This window comes from Somniosus microcephalus, chromosome 12, assembly GCF_052327205.1.
Source record: "Somniosus microcephalus isolate GS21.2 chromosome 12, FLI_Smic_1.0, whole genome shotgun sequence".
Taxonomy (NCBI): Eukaryota; Metazoa; Chordata; class Chondrichthyes; order Squaliformes; family Somniosidae; genus Somniosus; species Somniosus microcephalus.
This window is the reverse complement of record NC_140998.1, coordinates 133,087,671-133,105,620: the sequence shown is the minus strand read 5'-3', so window position 1 is coordinate 133,105,620 and position 17,950 is coordinate 133,087,671. Positions and strand designations below refer to the sequence as shown.

At 43.4% G+C, this 17,950-nt stretch overlaps 1 protein-coding gene across 1 annotated transcript in view; it reads right to left on the bottom strand.

Annotated features, from left to right (window-relative positions):
* Positions 1-3,231: 3,231 nt before the first annotated feature.
* LOC147109540 (acyl-coenzyme A thioesterase 1-like) overlaps positions 3,232-17,950 on the bottom strand; it is a 61,044-nt gene continuing 46,325 nt past the window's right edge. Inside the window, exons 2-3 of the mRNA XM_086003576.1 lie at positions 8,892-9,094; positions 3,232-3,932 (exon numbers count right to left, since the gene is read on the bottom strand). Coding sequence (XP_085859702.1) covers positions 3,363-3,932; positions 8,892-9,094 — 773 coding nt within the window. The 3' untranslated portion in view covers positions 3,232-3,362. The remainder of the gene's footprint in view (positions 3,933-8,891; positions 9,095-17,950) is intronic.

Sequence of the window (17,950 nt, the reverse complement as noted above, 5' to 3'; positions counted from 1 at the left end):
TATCCACATTATAGTGCATTTGCCATGTTTCTGCCCAATCACCCAACCTGTCCAAATCGTACTGGAGTTTCACGACATCCTCCTCACAGCACACCCTCCCACCCAGCTTTGTGTCGTCTGCAAATTTGGAGATATTACATCCAATTCCTTCATCCAGATCATTAATATATATCGTGAACAGCTGGGGTCCTAGGATCGATCCCTGCGGTACCCCGCTAGTCACTGCCTGCCACTCAGAAAACGACCCGTTTATTCCAACTCTTTGCTTTCTATCTGCCAACTAGTTCTCTATCCAAGTCAATACCTTGCCCCCAATCCCATGTGCCTTAATTTTGCACGCTAATCTCTTATGTGGGACCTTATCGAAAGCCTTCTGAAAGTCCAAATACACCACATCCACTGGTTCTCCCTTATCTATTTTACCAGTTACATCCTCAAAAAATTCCAGTAGATTAGTCAAGCACGATTTAACTTTTGTAAATCCATGTTGACTTTGTCCGATCCTGTCACTGCTTTCCAAGTGCTCTGCTATTACATCTTTTATAATGGACTCTAGCATTTTCCCCACCACCGATGTCAGGCTTACCGGTCTATAATTCCCTGCTTTTTCTCTACCACCTTTTTTGAATAGTGGGGTAACATTAGCTACCCTCCAATCCATGGGTACTGTTCCAGAGTCTATCGAGTTCTGGAAGATGACCAGCAATGCATCTACTATCTCCAGGGCCACTTCCTTAAGTACCCTAGGATGTAGATTATCAGGCCCTGGGGATTTATCGGCCTCCAATCCAGTCAACTTCCCCAACACCATTTCCTTACAAATACTGATTTCTTTCAGTTCCTCCCTCATTAGTCCCTATGTTCCCCGACATCTCTGGGAGGTTATTTGCGTCCTCCTTTGTGAAGACAGAACCAAAATATGTATTTAATTGGTCTGCCATTTCTTTGTTCCCCATTATAAATTCCCCTGATTCTGACTGTAAGGGACCTACGCTTGACTTCACCAATCTTTTTCTCTTCACATATCTATAAAAGCTTTTACAGTCAGTTTTTATGTTCTCTGCCAGCTTACTTTCATAATCTATTTTCCCCCTCTTAATTAATCCCTTGGTCCTCCTTTGCTGAATCCTAAACTGCTCCCAATCCTCAGGTTTGCTGCTTTTTTTGGCCAATTTATATGTCCTCTCTTTGGATCTTATGTTATCCCTAATTTCCCTTGTTAGCCACGGCTGAGTCACCTTTTTTGATTTATTTTTATGCCAGACTGGGATAAACAAATTCTGTAGTTCATCCATGCAATCTTTGAATGTTTGCCATTGCCTATCCACCGTCAACCCTTTGAGTGACATTACCCAATCAATCCTACCCAACTCACGTCTCATACCATCATAGTTCCATTTATTTAAATTCAGGACCTTAGTCTCTGAGTCAACTACTTTACTCTCCATCTTAATGAAGAATTCTATCATATTATGATCGCTCCGAACCAAGGGGCCTCATACAACAAGATTGCTAATTAATCCTTTCTCATTACATAATACCCAGTCTAAGATGGCCTGATCCCTAGTCGGTTCCTCGACATATTGGTCCAGGAAACCATCCCGTATACTCTCCAGGAATTCCTCCTCCACAGTATTGTTACTAATTTGGTTAGCCCAATCTATATGTAGATTAAAGTCACCCATGATGACTGCTGTGCCCTTATTGCACGCTTCTCTAATTTCCCTTTTAATGCCATCCCCAACCTCTGCATTACTGTTTGGGGGTCTATACGCCACTCCCACTAACGTTTTCTGCCCCTTGGTATTTCTCAGTTCTACCCATACAGATTCCACATCATCAGAGCCAATATCTTTCCTTACAATTGTGTTAATCCCTTTTTTAACCAGCAATGCTACCCCACCTCCTTTTCCTTTTTGCCTATCTTTCCTGACTATTGAATACACCTGTATGTTGAGTTCCCAGCCTTGGTCACCCTGGAGCCTTGTTTCCGTAATCCTATTCATATCATATTCATTTACCTCTATTTGCGCTGCTAATTCATCCACCTTATTACAAATGCTCCTCGCATTAAGACACAAAGCCTTCAGGCTTGTTTTTTTAATGCTCTTTGACCTTTTAGAATTATTTACTGTGGCCATATTTGATTTAAACCCTTGATTTCTCTGACTGCCACCTTTGTTTTTCTCCTTCCTGTCTTTTGCTTCTATTCCTGTTTCCCTTTCCTCTGACTCCCTGCTCAGGTTCCCAACCCCCTGCCATTTTAGTTTAAACTCTCCCCCAGAGCTCTAGCAAACACTCCCCCAAGGACATCAGTCCCGGTCCTGCCCAGGTGCAGACCGTCCCGTTTGTACTGGTCCCACCTCCCCCAGAACCGGTTCCAATGTCCCAGGAATTTGAATCCCTCCCCCTTGCACCATTCCTCTAGCCACGTATTCATATGAAATATCCTTCTATTTCTACTCTGACTAGCACGTGGCACAGGTAGCAATCCTGAGATTACTACGTTTGAGGTCCTATTTTTTAAATTTACCTCCTAACTCCCTGTATTCAGCTTTTAGGACCTCATCCCATTTTTTACCTATATCGTTGGTACCTATATGCACCACGACAACTGGCTGTTCACCCTCCCCTTCCAAAATGCTCTGCAGCCGGTCTGAGACATCCTTGACGCTTGCACCAGGGAGGCAACACACCATCCTGGAGTCTCGTTTGCGGCTGCAGAAATGCCTAGCTGTTCCCCTTACAATAGAATCCCCTATCACTATAGCTCTTCTCCTCTTTTTCCTCCTGAACAGGCTGGGTCTCTTTTCTCTTGAAGAAAGGCTGAGAGGTGACCAAATAGAGGTCTTTAAAATTATGAAGGGTTTTGATAGAGTGGATAGAGAGAATGTTTCCACTTGTGGGGATGAACATAACTAGAGGCCATCAATATAAGATAGTTCACCAAGAAATCAAATCGGGAATTCAGAAGAAACTTCTTTACCCAGAGTGGTGTGAATGTGGAACTCGCTACCACAGGGAGTGGTTGAAGCGAATAGTACAGATGTATTTAAGGGGAGGCTAAACAAACATATGGGAGAAAGGGAATAGAGGGTTATGCCGATAGATTTAGATGAGGAAAGACGGGAGGAGGCTCAAGTGGGGCATAAACGCCGGCATGGGCTGGTTGGGCCAAATTGCCTGTTTCTGTGCCGTATAACCTATGTAATTAAAATAGTGCTCAGAAACTCCCTGATTTTAGGTGAAGCAAATAGAAAAGCATAGAAGGTTGATATTATTCAAATAGTAACATGAATGTCCTAATTCTGTCAGCACGCCACGGTTGTACAGCAGTTTCTTAGTTTGCTCTTTGCTGCCCTCTACTTGTTTAGGGCTTTTTGGAGAAATGCCTGAACTTTTGGCCACAAGTCTTCCTGAGCAAATGAGTGTTCCTTGGCATTCCCTCCCCACATTGAATGCATGCCTATCACAGAGTGGTAAGAAGCATAGCAAAAGGGGAAATATGGAGGCTCCAGGTAATGTCCAGCTCCTGGATAACTGAGGAGCTCATACTTATCTTTGCCATGTTCTTTCATTCTTTTTATGGCCTCGTCAGCATAGTACTTGCTCTTCCAATTCTTATCATCTTCTCCAACAATGAACAGAATTGTTCCCTCAGCATTTTCGATTGGGATCACACTGTCCTTGTTAACTTCATTTATTATCTCAGTTATGTCTGCAACTCCTGAATCTGCAATCTGGATTCGGCTTGCAGTATAACCCAAACCAGTAGAAACCAATTTATTTTTGAAACACAATCCAAATATAGCACTTGCAATGCATCCATTGATAACAACAGCTGCTACCACATCCGGTAGAAAGGTGGCCATCGAGAGAACCAAATCTGCACCTTTTGAGATTCCCATTGCTCCAACACCAGGACCTTTAACCTGGAAGACATTTTTGAAATATTCATTAATGGCAACAAATACGTAAATAGCTCTAGACGATAAGAGCATGAATCAGACTTGCATTTATATAGCTTCTTTCACGACCACTGGACATCTCAAAGCGCTTTACAGCCAATGAAGTACTTTTGAAGTGGAGTCACTGTACGAAGCGCGGCAGCCAATTTGTGCACAGCAAGCTCCCACAAACAGCAATGTGACAATGACCAGATAATTTGTTTTTGTTATGTTGGTTGAGGGATAAATATTGGACAGACATCAGGGATAACTCCCCTGCTCTTCTTTGAAATAGTGCCATGGGATTTTTTACATCCACCTATTTTTAAGGTTACTTTGGCCTCAAAATATGACTGCGCAGCATCTGTTTCTCGGGCACTAAATGGCCTCCTATGGCGGGCAGAAAGTGCATGCTCATTATGAGCTGGAAGTGCGCCGCCCGCCATATTGGTAAAGGCAAAAAATAGACGTCCTGTTTCCACGCCCGATACAAGTTGTTGTTGTTGCGTGTTTCTCCCGACCCCACATTAAAATCACGTGGGCCTCTGCCAGCTACCCCTGATCGGCACTTCCTACCTCTGCCGATCGTGACCTCAATGACCCCACCCGCCACCCCCCCCACTCGATCCCGTCACTTTCCCTCCCCACGGTTAGCATAGTGACCACTGTATTGCCTTGTTTAATGTAGCTTGGTTCCATTCAGGTTTCACTCAGTTTAAATGGACCATCTTGTTTGTGGCCTGCCTGGGGAACGTCTATTAAGTGTCCACAGCTCACCGGCTCAATGATAATGAGCCCCAAGGCCTTAGGCCTATCCATTCACGTGCGGGGATTGATCCCTGCGTTTTGGGCGAGCTTGAATTCTAGGCCTTTATCTCCTTGCTTAGGAGTTCGACCCTCTGGTTTGTATTTTATGAAGTGGACAGGAGCTAGCATTCCCCCAGGTCTTTGTTGATACCATTCTTGATTCACGGTTGTGAATTTTACCTCCATTGATCTCTCAAGTTGATAAGTTGCCATGAGAGAAAGACTCATTCATTATTTTACGGTAACTAAATAAGTCAAATTCATTTTTAAATACACAAGGTTCGTGGATTTTTATCAATATTTTGTGGATCACATTCTGCAAATCAGTCCATTCAGTAGCCTTGCTCATATTTTGCCTCTGAGCAGTTTTAGTGCACCAATGTGAATGCCAATGGACACACAATATTCAGATTTTCTTTTCACATATTTTGAAGAGGCTAATTAAGTTGTGCACTAATTTCAATGCATAATCTATTAACTGGCCTGATGTTCCTAAGTTTATTTTTTTTAGAATTAATCCAGGATAATACCTTGCTCGAGAGAATGAAATGCAAAAATACTTTGGTATGGAAACAAGTGTTGAATGCAAATGATTACTATTTCAGTTAAAGCTGTTTGCCAAGCATTTCTTCATTTGCTTAAGAACAAAAGATGCAACAGCCAACAGAACATCATTTGTATATGATGCCACTGCAGTCTACCTGTCGCAGATGCATCTGTCCATGATAGCATTGGTAGCAGTGACTTCACCACCGCACAGTCATTGTGGAGACAAAGTCCCGACTTCACACTGAGGACACCCTCCATCGTGTTGTGTGGCACTACCACCGTGCTAAACGGGATAGATTCAGAACAGATCTAGCAGCTCAAAACTGGGCATCCATGAGGCGCTGTGGCAGCAGAATTGTATTCCACCACAATCTGTAACCTCATGGCCCGGCATATCCCTCACGCTGCCATTACCACCAAGCCAGGGGACCAATCCTGGTTCAACAAGGAGTGTAGAAGAGCATGCCAGGAGCAGCACCAGGTGTACCTAAAAATGAGGTGCCAACCTGGGGAAGCTGCAACACAGGACTACATGCATGCTAAAAAGGGGAAGCAGCATGCTATAGACAGGGCTACGCGATCCCACAATCAACGGATCAGATCAAAGCTCTGCAGTCCTGTCACATCCAGTCGTGAATGGTGGTGGACCATGAAACAACTAACAGGACGAGGAGGCTCCAAGAATATCCCCAACCTCAATGATGGGGGAGCCCAGCACGTGAGTGCAAAAGACAAGGCTGAAGCGTTTGCAACCAACTTCAGCCAGAAGTGCCGAGCGGATGATCCATATTGGCCTACTCCCGAGGTCTCCACCATCACAAAAGCCAGTCTTCTGCCAATTCGATTCACTCCATGTGATATCAAGAAACGGCTGAGCGCACTGGATACAGCAAAGGCTATGGGCCCCGACAACATCCCAGCTATCGTGTTGAAGACTTGTGCTCCAGAACTAGCCGCGCCACTAGCCAAGCTGTTCCAGTACAGCTACAACACTGGCATCTATCTGACAATGTGGAAAACTGCCCAGGTATGTCCTGTCCACAAAAAGGACAAATCCAACCCGGCCAATTACCGTCCCATCAGTCTACTCTCAATCATCAGCAAAGTGATGGAAGGTGTCATCGACAGTACTATCAAGCGGCACTTACTCACCAATAACCTGCTCACTGATGCCCAGTTTGGGTTCCGCCAAGACCACTTGGCTCCCGGCCTCATTACAGCCTTGGTCCAAACATGGACAAAGGAGCTGAATTCCAGAGGTTAGGTGAGAGTGACTGCCCTTGACATCAAGGCAGCATTTGACCGAGTGTGGCATCAAGGAGCCCTAGTAAAACTGAAGTTAATGGGAATCAGGGGGAAAACTCTCCACTGACTGGAGTCATACTTAGCACAAAGGAAGATGATGTGGTGGTTGAAGGTCAATCATCACAGCCCCAGGACATCGCTGCAGGAGTTCCTCAGGGCAGTGTCCTAGGCCCAACCATCTTCAGCTGCTCCATCAATGACCTTCCCTCCAACATAAGGTCAGAAATGGGGCTGTTTGCTGATGACTGCACAGTGTTCAGCGCCATTCACAACTCCTCAGATAATGAAGCAGTCCATGCCCGCATGCAACAAGACCTGGACAATGTTTAGGCTTGGGCTGATAAGTGGCAGGTAACATTCGCGGCACAGAAGTGCCAGACAATGACTATCTCCAACAAGCGAGAGTCCAACCACCGCACCTTGACATTCAATAGCATTACCATCGCCAAATCCCCCACTATCAACATCCTGGGGGGTCACCATTAACCAGAAACTTAACTGGACCAGCCACATAAATACTGTGGCAACAAGAGCAGGTCAGAGGCTGGGTATTCTGCGGTGAGGGTCTCACCTCCTGACTCCCCAAAGCCTATCCAGCATCTACAAGGCACAAGTAAGGAGTGTAATGGAATACTCTCCACTTGTCTGGATGAGTGCAGCTCCAACAACACTCAAGAAGCTCAACACCATCCAGGACAAAGCAGCCCGCTTGATTGGCACCCCATCCACCACCCTAAAAATTCACTCCCTCCACCACCGGCGTACCGTGGCTGCAGTGTGTACCATCTACAAGATGCACTCAGCAACTCACCAAGGCTTCTTCGGCAGCACCTCCCAAATCCATGACCTCTTTCACCTAGAAGGACAAGGGCAGCAGGCGCACGGCAACACCACCACCTCCAAGTTCCCCTCCAAGTCACACACTATCCTGACTTGGAGGTATATCGCCGATCCTTCATCATCGCTGGGTCAAAATCCTGGAACTCCCTCCCTAACAGCACTGTGGGAGTACCTTCACCACACGGACTGCAGCGGTTCAAGAAGGCAGCTCACCACCATCTTCTCGAGGGCAATTAGGGACGGGTAATAAATGCTGGCCATGCCAGCAACGCCCAGATCCCAAAAACAAATGAAAAAAAAATGAAAACGATGCATGGTGTTTGGATTTTTCCTTCCTCCTCAATAATATCTGATAACACCTTACTTGAAAATAGTGCTCCTAAATGCAAGAATTATAGCACAGCTGCTAGCAATGTGAAGACTAGGAAACTTGAGATGCACACTTATGTATTCTGCCAAATCCTTAGTGTTCGAATAGATTAACTAAAAGAATGAGCCACCAACTAAAACCACCAGATGGGGACCGTGTACTTTCTGTATTGTTGCCTCACCTTTTCCTTGCCCAGTATCTAGGTAAATGATAGAGAGACCCAAGGATCATAAGAGAACCCTTACTCTATACACAGGCTACTGGAGTGCATCGCATGCCGACACGTGAATTTATTGACGTAAGATAGATGAACAAACAGTATAACAGGTGAATTATCCATTTCTCTATCCTTCTTGACACATATATAAGTAATAAATATGTACTTCACTTTTGCGTGATCCCTTTAGCAGGCTGTTCCAACCCAACCTGTACTTACAATGTGGTGTTTGGTTGGCAATTACAGGAGGGGAACCAAACGCAGTGAGTGCCTGCTCACTCACCCAGTCTAATGTCCTTTAGAGAAGGAAATCTGCCGTCCTTACCTCGTCTGGCCTACATGTGACTCCAGACCCACAGCAATGTGGTTGATTCTTAACTGCCCTCTGAAATAGCCTAGCGAGACACTCGGTTGTATAAGGCGGCTCACTACCACCTTCTCAAGGGCAATTAGGGATTGGCAATAAATGCTGGCCTTGCCAGCAATGCCCACATCTCATGAATGAATAAAACAAACTCACCCAGTTGCGGCACCCTCCAAGTGCTTCCCAACTCACTTGCCTGGCCCAAGTGCTTTAAAAGGAGAACGGGAAGTGAAGGAGAGAGACAGAAACAGAGGGAGAGATAGACAGACAGAGAGAGAAAATAATTAAAGTGTAGGGAAGCAGCAGAGATAGTTACAAGAGACATATAATACTGTCCATAAGCAATGGCATTTACTTAATAGATTGTGCGTTACATGACATAATGCTCATCATTAAACATCTTTGTCACAGATAAAGAGCAGGTCCATTGGACTTTCCATCATAGTGCAAAATCTACTACTTGCAAATATTTTATTTGATGATGTAACTCACCTTTGGATGCTGCCTCAAAAAATTCACGGCTTCTTCGAAATAATCTAAGTCGAAGTTTATCACATTGTTTGGAAGGTCATCGTAATCACGGTAGGCTAACGCCAGTGTAGTAAAGCCATGGTTTGCCAAGAGACTGGCTCTGTTCTCCAGCAATCCACCTTCTATTGTGTTCAAATTAACCACTCCTGGAAATGGACCATTTCCTGTCAAATTTAAACAAGTTTAAGTTTATTCTTTTGTTGAAATCGCTGTTGGATTGTTTTGAGTCTAATAGTCAAAAATACTTTTTCTGAGTCAATTAATCCAGGACTGCTGTACATAGAAAACTAGCTATTGATGATAATGCTTTAATCCCAAGAAGTCTTCAGGTTTTACTGTTGGCTATCTGATATATGCGTAGTTACCATGCAGTTGATTAATAGTTACAGTATAAGTGTATGGTCATTTCTGTATTCAAGCATAGTACTTCATTGCCTATTGGTATTTAAACTCAAAAGTCAAAACCAGTTTTCAATAGTTAATACAACAAGTAGAATTTATACAGTGCCTTAAGCATAGAAAAACATCCCATGGTGCTTCACAGAGGTGCAATCAAAAATAAAAGATGCTGAGTCAAAGAAGAAGAGTTAAGAGGGGTGGGTCAAAGAGTTGGGATTTAAGGAGGATCTTAAAAGAGCAGAGGAACGTGGAGAGCAGAGGGTGTTGGGGGAATTCCAGAGCATGGGGCCTAGGCAGGGGAAGGCACGGACACCAATAGTGGGGCGAGGGGGTGCTGCGGGGGGGGGGGGAAGAGTTTGGTGGTGGAGCATAAGTTGCTTTAACCAATGTAATTACTTGGAAATAAAGCACTTAAGCCCCTTCACAATTTTTCTAAGAGAAAATGCTGGTGGATTAAAAAGAAAATGATGTTCTGCTAGCCTGTCGGCCTCCGTTGGTCAGATTGTGCCTTGAGTTTATTTATTCAAATCTGGTTAAAACCAGAATGCCTTTGACATAAAGGCTGTCTCCATTGTTCTTTTTGGATTTTATGCTAGATATCCTACTCAGGGTCAGCATCACCAAACACTTCTATAACCAGACTGTAATGATCAGTAACCACCTTCACAGTTGAGGCAGACCACTGCCCACTGGTTGCCATCATAAAAAAAATCTGAATGAGATGTCTCCAAGGATTCAACGACTCATGATGAAGCTGCAAAGATATGACTTTGAACTGATCTACACACCAGGCAAACACATAGTGTTAGCAGATACACTATCCCGAGCACCCACAATGAGTCATGTGAGCTATGCTGAGGAAGACGTGGATGTTCATGTGAGTATGGTCACTGCTGCGCTGCCCGTGTCAGACACAAAATCAAAGCAAATAGCAGAAGAAACAGTAAAAGATAGTGTTACAAACAGTAATAGAGAACATTCATCATGGTTGGCCAAAAGGTTCCTGTCCAAAGTACTTTCACATCAGGTCAGAGTTGAGTGTCGCAAGTGGACTATTACTAAAACAGAACAGAATAGTCATTCCACAGGCTCTACGTCAAGACATGCTCAAAAGGATTCATGAGGGACACCTCGGAATTGAAAAATGCAAAAGGAGAGCAAGAGACACTGTTTATTGGCCTGGCATAAATAAGGACATTGAGAACATGATAGGCATATGTGAGGCATGTCAGAAACACCAAAACAAAGGAACCAATGATAGTAGCTGACATACCAACAGCACCATGGCAAAAGGTTGGTATGGACCTCTTTCATTTGAATGGTAAAGACTATCTAATAGTGATTGACTACTATTCTAACTATCCTGAGATGGCGCTGCTCTCAAGCACATTAACAAGCAGTGTCATAATGCATGTTAAATCCATCTTCGCCAGACATGGAATTCCCAGGATTGCCGTTAGCGACAATGGTCCGTGCTTCAACTGTAACGAGTGGCAACAGTTTGCAGCACATTATGACTTTCAACACATCACATCCAGTCCTCTGTATGCTCAGTCGAATGGTAAGGCAGAGAAAGGTGTTCAAGTTCTCAAACAGCTACTGAAGAAAGCAAGTCTGATCCTTATCTCGCCCTGCTGAGCTACCGAGCCTCCCCTTTAGACTGTGATTCTTCACCTGCTGAACTCCTAATGGGTCGCAAGTTGTGCACCACGCTACTCTGCTGTGCAAAAGAAAAGCAGAGTAAGGAACTGAGACAGAGACTTCAACTGTTAAAGCTGAAACAGAAATCACACTATGACAAGTCATCCAAAACTCTGAAACCATTGACAAGGGATGATGTTGTCAGGATTGAGGGTCCAGATGCATGGAACAGGAAAGTTATAGTTCTTGAGGAAATAGGACCAAGGTCATACACCGTTAGAACTGAGGAAGGACAGATTCTCAGGAGGAACCGCCGTTCCCTCCTGAAAACACAAGGAACTATCCAAGAGCAAATCGATGACAATGCCGCAACTGAATCTTGTCACTCACCACCAGAACAATTTAACACAAACACACATACAGGCTCTCATGCAAACACATCAGACTTACCTGTGCTGAGAAGATCCACACGTGAGGAAGTGTACTTTTATATTACAAAATGGCTTCACAAGGTACAGAATAGAAAACACAAAATGGCTTCCATAGATTAGTAATTGCTAGTTCTGCTGTTAAAGCAGAACTCTCCAATTAACAAAATGACCTCAACTGTTAATTCGTACAAAGACCTTCAAAGGTACATACTGTAAAGCCTCCCTATCTCTTTCTCATAGCTAGATGAAGAGAGTCCTTGAGTCATGTATAAACCAGGATGGGGAGTCAGAGAAGAACAGAACTTATAGATTAGATAACCCTATCTGTAGGCATTCCTTTTGTTCCAGTCCTTTTTATCCTTGATTACAGTTTGACTAATACTATATTTTTCTTGTTGCTAATTATGATCTCAGACTTTGATCATGTGATTCTGAAGGCCTGCTACCTTTTGCCTATGATCTTTGAAGTGGTCAGCGTAGCCATTTTCTCCATGTCCGCTTCCCTTGTATACAAGAACTAATAAAGTCTTCCTTTGACGATACTTTGTGTTTAAAGAGTCTTACTCGGAAGTTGAGACTTCGACAGTCTTACTTGGAGGTTCCACCAAGATCGCTTGCTGCCTTTCAGTAAGTCACGGACAAAGACATCGTGAATTTCTAATGACAGATCCTGAATGGCCACAGTGATGTTTTATCACATAATAAGGATTTCTCATTAGATACTGAATTGGTGTAGTCTGTTTCTTCCGACGGGAGTACTGCGATCAAGTTAAGACTCGTGTTTTAGATTTGAGTGAATCCTGTAACTTTTGCTTCTTTTATTTTAACGTTAGAAGGAGGAGGATACTGATGGCTCAGGTCTCAAAACTATCGGGCAAAGGAGACAAGGGAAAAGAAAGCGCTAAAAGTTAAAACTGCAGTATCAAGGATGGGTCCCTTGAGCCGGGGTTAAAGTCCCGCGGCAGAAAGTATCGTTTGAGGATTGTCACTGTGTTTTAAAGACCTGTATTACCAGGCTCGGGATTATTCTCGGTTGAGATACCTTCTACGAGGGTTCAAGCCCCTCGCATTAAAGCATAAGGATTTTATATGAACATAGAGGTTAAGAATTATCGCAACCATTGTTTTCCATTTTGTTTGTTGATTGTTGACAACATTAAGACAGAAGACTTTCACATAAAGTATAAGTTAAATGTTAAGGACTCAGCTTGTAGTGGCGTACAACGCAAACTGAGAATTGACTATTTGTTTAGTTTAGAGTATAAGATCAATGTCTGAGCATTTTTGTCTGTTTGCCTGTTTGGGCTGTTGCATTACTTGTCATTTCTTTGATTGTTGTTATTACTTTTTATTGTTCATCACTTATGGTCCTTTGGACAGTCAGTAATAGTCGTAAGGGGGTAAAGGGCGAAACTTGCGATCTAGAAGAAGAGTGCCTAGTATAAATTAAGAACTAAAACTTTACTAAGATGGGAGCTTCACAGAGTAAGATCCCAGAAAAAGGGACTCCCGTTTTTTTTTTACATCTTTAACAACTATGGTCGAATGTCCACAAATGATTTATCTAAATGGTCCAAATGGACCAAGAAAGACAAACACCCGTTCCGAGCTACGGACAATAGTCCATGAGTTACCAGACCCCTCAGAGGACTTAGAAAAAGCAATTAATGAGCTCAAAAGCATCGTCATTTGCCATCAGCCCACTCTTGTGGACGTCGACCAGCTACTCAGAGCTTGGTTAAAAGATTCCAAATACCACCTTTTAACAGATGGTCCAGGTAGTTTCAACCGTATTAACGACCATAGAATAAATCAGCACTGGAATCCTGAAACACTACCAAACGATGCATTCTGGACCAACTTATATGCAACAATGCATGCTAAATTCCCAAAAAGAACTAATTGGACAAAAATAATTGAAACCACTCAGAAAAAGGACGAAGACATTGAGGATTATATAGAAAGAATAGAAGCAATTATGGGGCAACATTCTGGAATGACCAAGGAAAACTACCAGATCCCTTTAGTTAATGCCCTTGTAAATGGTTTCAGAACAGAACTTAAAGAACCATTGACTTTAGTCTGCCTAGATTGGAGACATAAAACAACTCCTGAATTAACACAAATCCTGAAAGGAATTCAGGAGAGACATAGAGACCAAAAGAGTAAGGTTTCCCTCTTAATGGAGCAGACAGCTCCCGCAGCTCCGACTGCCCAGACTACCATTTATTATCAGGGCCACTACAGAGGACGAGGCAGAGGGTATAACAGAGGCGGATTTAGAGGAAATAGTAGAGGAGGGACTGGCAGAGGCCAGTGGAACGGAAGAGGCGCAAACTCTCCGTGTTTTAACTGTGGTCAGATCGGACACTGGAAGTCCGACTGCCCATTCCCCAAGCAGCAGAATCAAGGATGGGGAGGTGCCCCAAACAATGTAAATACCCAAGCCCAGGTTCACTCTCGTCCGCAGGCAGGTTTTACAACAGGGAATCCTTGGGGAGGTCAAAATACGGAAGGACAATTTGGATCCCCAGGGCAAAATTATTCAGCATGACGCGGAGAAACAGCCCCGAACGTTACCCACATTCTTCAATTACCTTCAGTATCACTAAATTCTAGCGATGAGCCATATTTATCCATAGAAATGCAGGGCAATAGAGTCCCTTTTCTCGTTGACACAGGAGCCACAACCTCACTATTAACAAAGCAATACGCTAGAGGAGCTCCGTGTACTGGAAAGAATGTCACATGTGTAGGACTTTCCGGCGTCTCACAGACTATGACGTGGTCACAACCATTAGAAATACAAGCAGACAATTTCTCTGGCCAGCATGCCTTTCTTCTATCAGATGAAGCCCCCATGAACCTTTTAAGGAGAGATTTGCTGTGCAAAATGCAGGCAACGATAATTTGTTCAGAAAAAGGACTGCAGGTGCACATCCCTACCGATAGATGTACTATATGCCCTTTACAAGAATGCTCCCCTCCCATCGTCGACCAGTGGACAAACAAAAACCAAGAATTAAGCCACACATTAATGATGATTGTAGGAGCACTGCAATGTGCCTCAAGAACAGCCTCAGAGTACCAGAAGGATTTGAAATTAGACAGCTGGCACATGAACCTGCATTGCACTGCCTTTTATGACGACACGGGAAAGAACACGACTATAAAAGACTGTTACAAACCCTTTTTGGGCCAGAACTTCCTGTTTAAAATTCGGACAATCTTTATTGGACCCGAAGGAATAGCAGCTGCCGTAACGTTAACTCCAGAAGCATGGGAACTGTTTCTTATTTTAGTACTCAATTGGATCCCGTTGCATGCGGCCTGCCTGGATGCCTGCCAATTCTAGCTGCTGCCTATTATGCTGTACAACAAGCTCAAGGTATCACGCTCAATCACCGGACTATTTTATTTGTGCCACATTCAGTTGAGGTGCTATTGACAAAATGCGCCACTCAACATCTGACGTCAGCCCGCAGCAGTAAATATGAGGTTGAGTTATTATCCAACTCTAATCTCCTAATTCAAAGATGTTCGGCCTTGAATCCAGCCATGCTGCTACCCACAGAAGAAGACGGAACTCCACATTGCTGCGAAACGATCACCCAATTGGTGACTAAGCCCCGAACAGATTTATCAGAAACTCCGATTTCCAATAGTGACTTAGCATACTACGTAGACGGGTCAGCCCTTAGGGATGACAAGGGATCACCTAGGGCTGGATATGCCATATCAGATGATCACTCGATTGTGGAGGCACTCTCACTACCTCAATCCTTTTCAGCGCAACAAGCAGAACTCTTCGCTCTTACAAGAGCTTGCATACTGGCTACTGATCAAACCGTTGATATTTATACCGACTCCAGGTATGCTTTTGGAGTTGCTCACGATTACGGACAGATCTGGAAATTAAGGGGATTTCTAACTTCCTCAGGATCAACTATTAAGAATGCTGAACAAATCAATAATCTTTTAAAGGCTCTAATGTGTCCCACTAAGATTTCAGTTATTAAATGTCAGGCTCATACAGGTAATTGGGATCAGACATCACTGGGTAACGAACGTGCAGACAGAGCTGCTAAGTCAGCAGCTTTGTCTGAGACAGGGCCACAAGTTTCAGCCTTTGTTCTGCGTCAACAGAAATCAGACAATGACCCACCTTCTATTAATGATGTTTTAGCCTTTCAGTCACAGGCTAACTCGGACGAAGTGTTAAGTTGGGCAAAGGATTTTTGTTTTAAAACGTCTGAAGGGCTATGGGTACACCATGACGGCTGCATGGTAGCCCCTAAATGTTTACTCCCATGGATTGCCCGATGCATTCATGTGTTCACGCATGCGGGCAAAGGGGGGATGGCAGACTATATTAAATCAAACATGGTATGCACCAGGTATTTCGGCAATTGCAAAACAAATCAGTGAAAGGTGCACCACATGCCAGGAAATGAACCCAGGTAAAACAGAGAAAGTACAGCCTGCCTCCCACCCGAATCCATCAGGCCCTGTTGTAAATTTACAAATGGATTTTATTGATTTACCTCCATGTCTAGGATTTAAGTATGTATTGGTAATTATAGATATGTTTTCAAGATGGGTCGAAGCCTTTCCATGTAAAAAGAATGATGCTGTAACAGTAGCAAAGTGTTTGTTAAAAGAAATCATACCAAGGTTTGGAATACCTATGCAGCTTTCAAGCGATAGGGGATCGCACTTCACTGGAACAATTGTAAAGGAACTATGTAAAGCTTTGCAGATTAATCAGCATTTTCACTGCAGTCATCATCCGCAATCTTCAGGACTGGTAGAAAGACATAATGGAGTGCTGAAGAATAAACTTTCTAAACTTTGCAATGAAACTGGACTTAAATGGGTCGAACTATTACCCTTAGCATTGATGATAATGTGAGCAGCAACTAACAGGACAAATGGACTGTCGCCACATGAGGTTGTCATGGGACGACCCCTAAGACTGCCATTCTCAGCACCATTTATGGTGAAACAAATGGAAATTCATAAAATGGACGAAAGTATGCTAAACTATTGCATTGCATTAACTAGATGTATTTCTAGCTTCCACCAACAGGTAAAGGAAGCTCAAACGGAACCAGCAGAAGGAAAGTGCCATAACTTGGAACCTGGAGATGACGTCTACGTAAAAGTTTTCAAAAGAAAGAACGGTCTGCAGCCATGCTTTGAAGGACCGTATCAAGTGCTCTTAACAACAAACACGGCCATAAAAGTCAAGGAAAGATCTTCCTGGATACACGCATCCCACTGCAAGAAGGCACCGAATAGAGACAATTGAATCTTGAAAGACTTAAACAATGAAGACGTTACTTATATTTTGTATACTAATCGGACTACTGAGTCTAATATGCCAGGGAGATGGGGAAAGATCCCGAAAGAAACGAGAATTACACGTGAATACTTTTTTGTACATGTCTTACGAATATGCTAAAGCTGGTGGCAAATCTAGTTGTTGGGTCTGTGCCCATGTGCCTATAGAAAAAGTAGCAAACAAAACTGAGGAAGGATTGTCCGAAATGAATGCTGAAATGATAGCTATAAGAGTAATGACATTACAGAATCGGATGGCATTAGATTATCTATTGGCAAGTGAAGGAGGAACTTGCGCTTTAATAGGGAGTGAATGCTGTACCTATATCCCAGACAGTTCAGAAAATATAACCAACATCGTTAAACATATTAGAGACGCAGTGAGTCAGTATGAAAACCCAAAGAACCAAGGACGGTTTGACTGGGTATTGGGGGGATGGCTGGGATCAATAGGACAAACATTATTGCATGGATTAGTAGTAGTGATAGCAGTGATTGTATGTATTTTTCTATTTTTCACAGTGATTAAATGCTGTTGCAATAGGCTAGGTGAGGCAGCTATACCAGGAGGAAGTATGATGATGCAGAGGGAAGTAAATGAAGAGGAGAAGAATGGTCCCCTAGGGGAAGAAATGAAATGATTGAATAGGATAAAATTTTAAGGGCTAGATTGGGAACAACAGGCTAGGAAAAAGAAAGAGGACTCCAGGAGCACTTGAGCTCATGAAGACCCCACAGGTCAGGCATAAACTGTGCGGGTCACCACCATATTTTAGTCCTCCTCTATAAGCTGTTTGTTCCCTATCTCCTTAGAAGGTGTTTAGTCATGCCCAACCTGCAGGCTAACATAAGCTGCAGGAAATAAAGGAGAAACCTGCAGGCTAACATAAGCTGCAGGACATAGACTGTAATCTGCAGGCTAACATAAGCTGCAGAAAATAGAATAAAATCTGCAGGCTAACATAAGCTGCAGAAAATAGAATAAAACCTGCAGGCTAACATAAGCTGCAGAAAATAGAATAAAATCTGCAGGCTAACATAAGCTGCAGAAAATAGAATAAAACCTGCAGGCTAACATAAGCTGTAGGAGTACAAAGCAGACATATGCCCAAAACATATCACTAGACAAAAAGGGCCCCGGCAATTGAATAGAGCACAGTGAATAAAGTAAAATCCTTAGGATTGGATTGTCCTGGTAAGGACAAA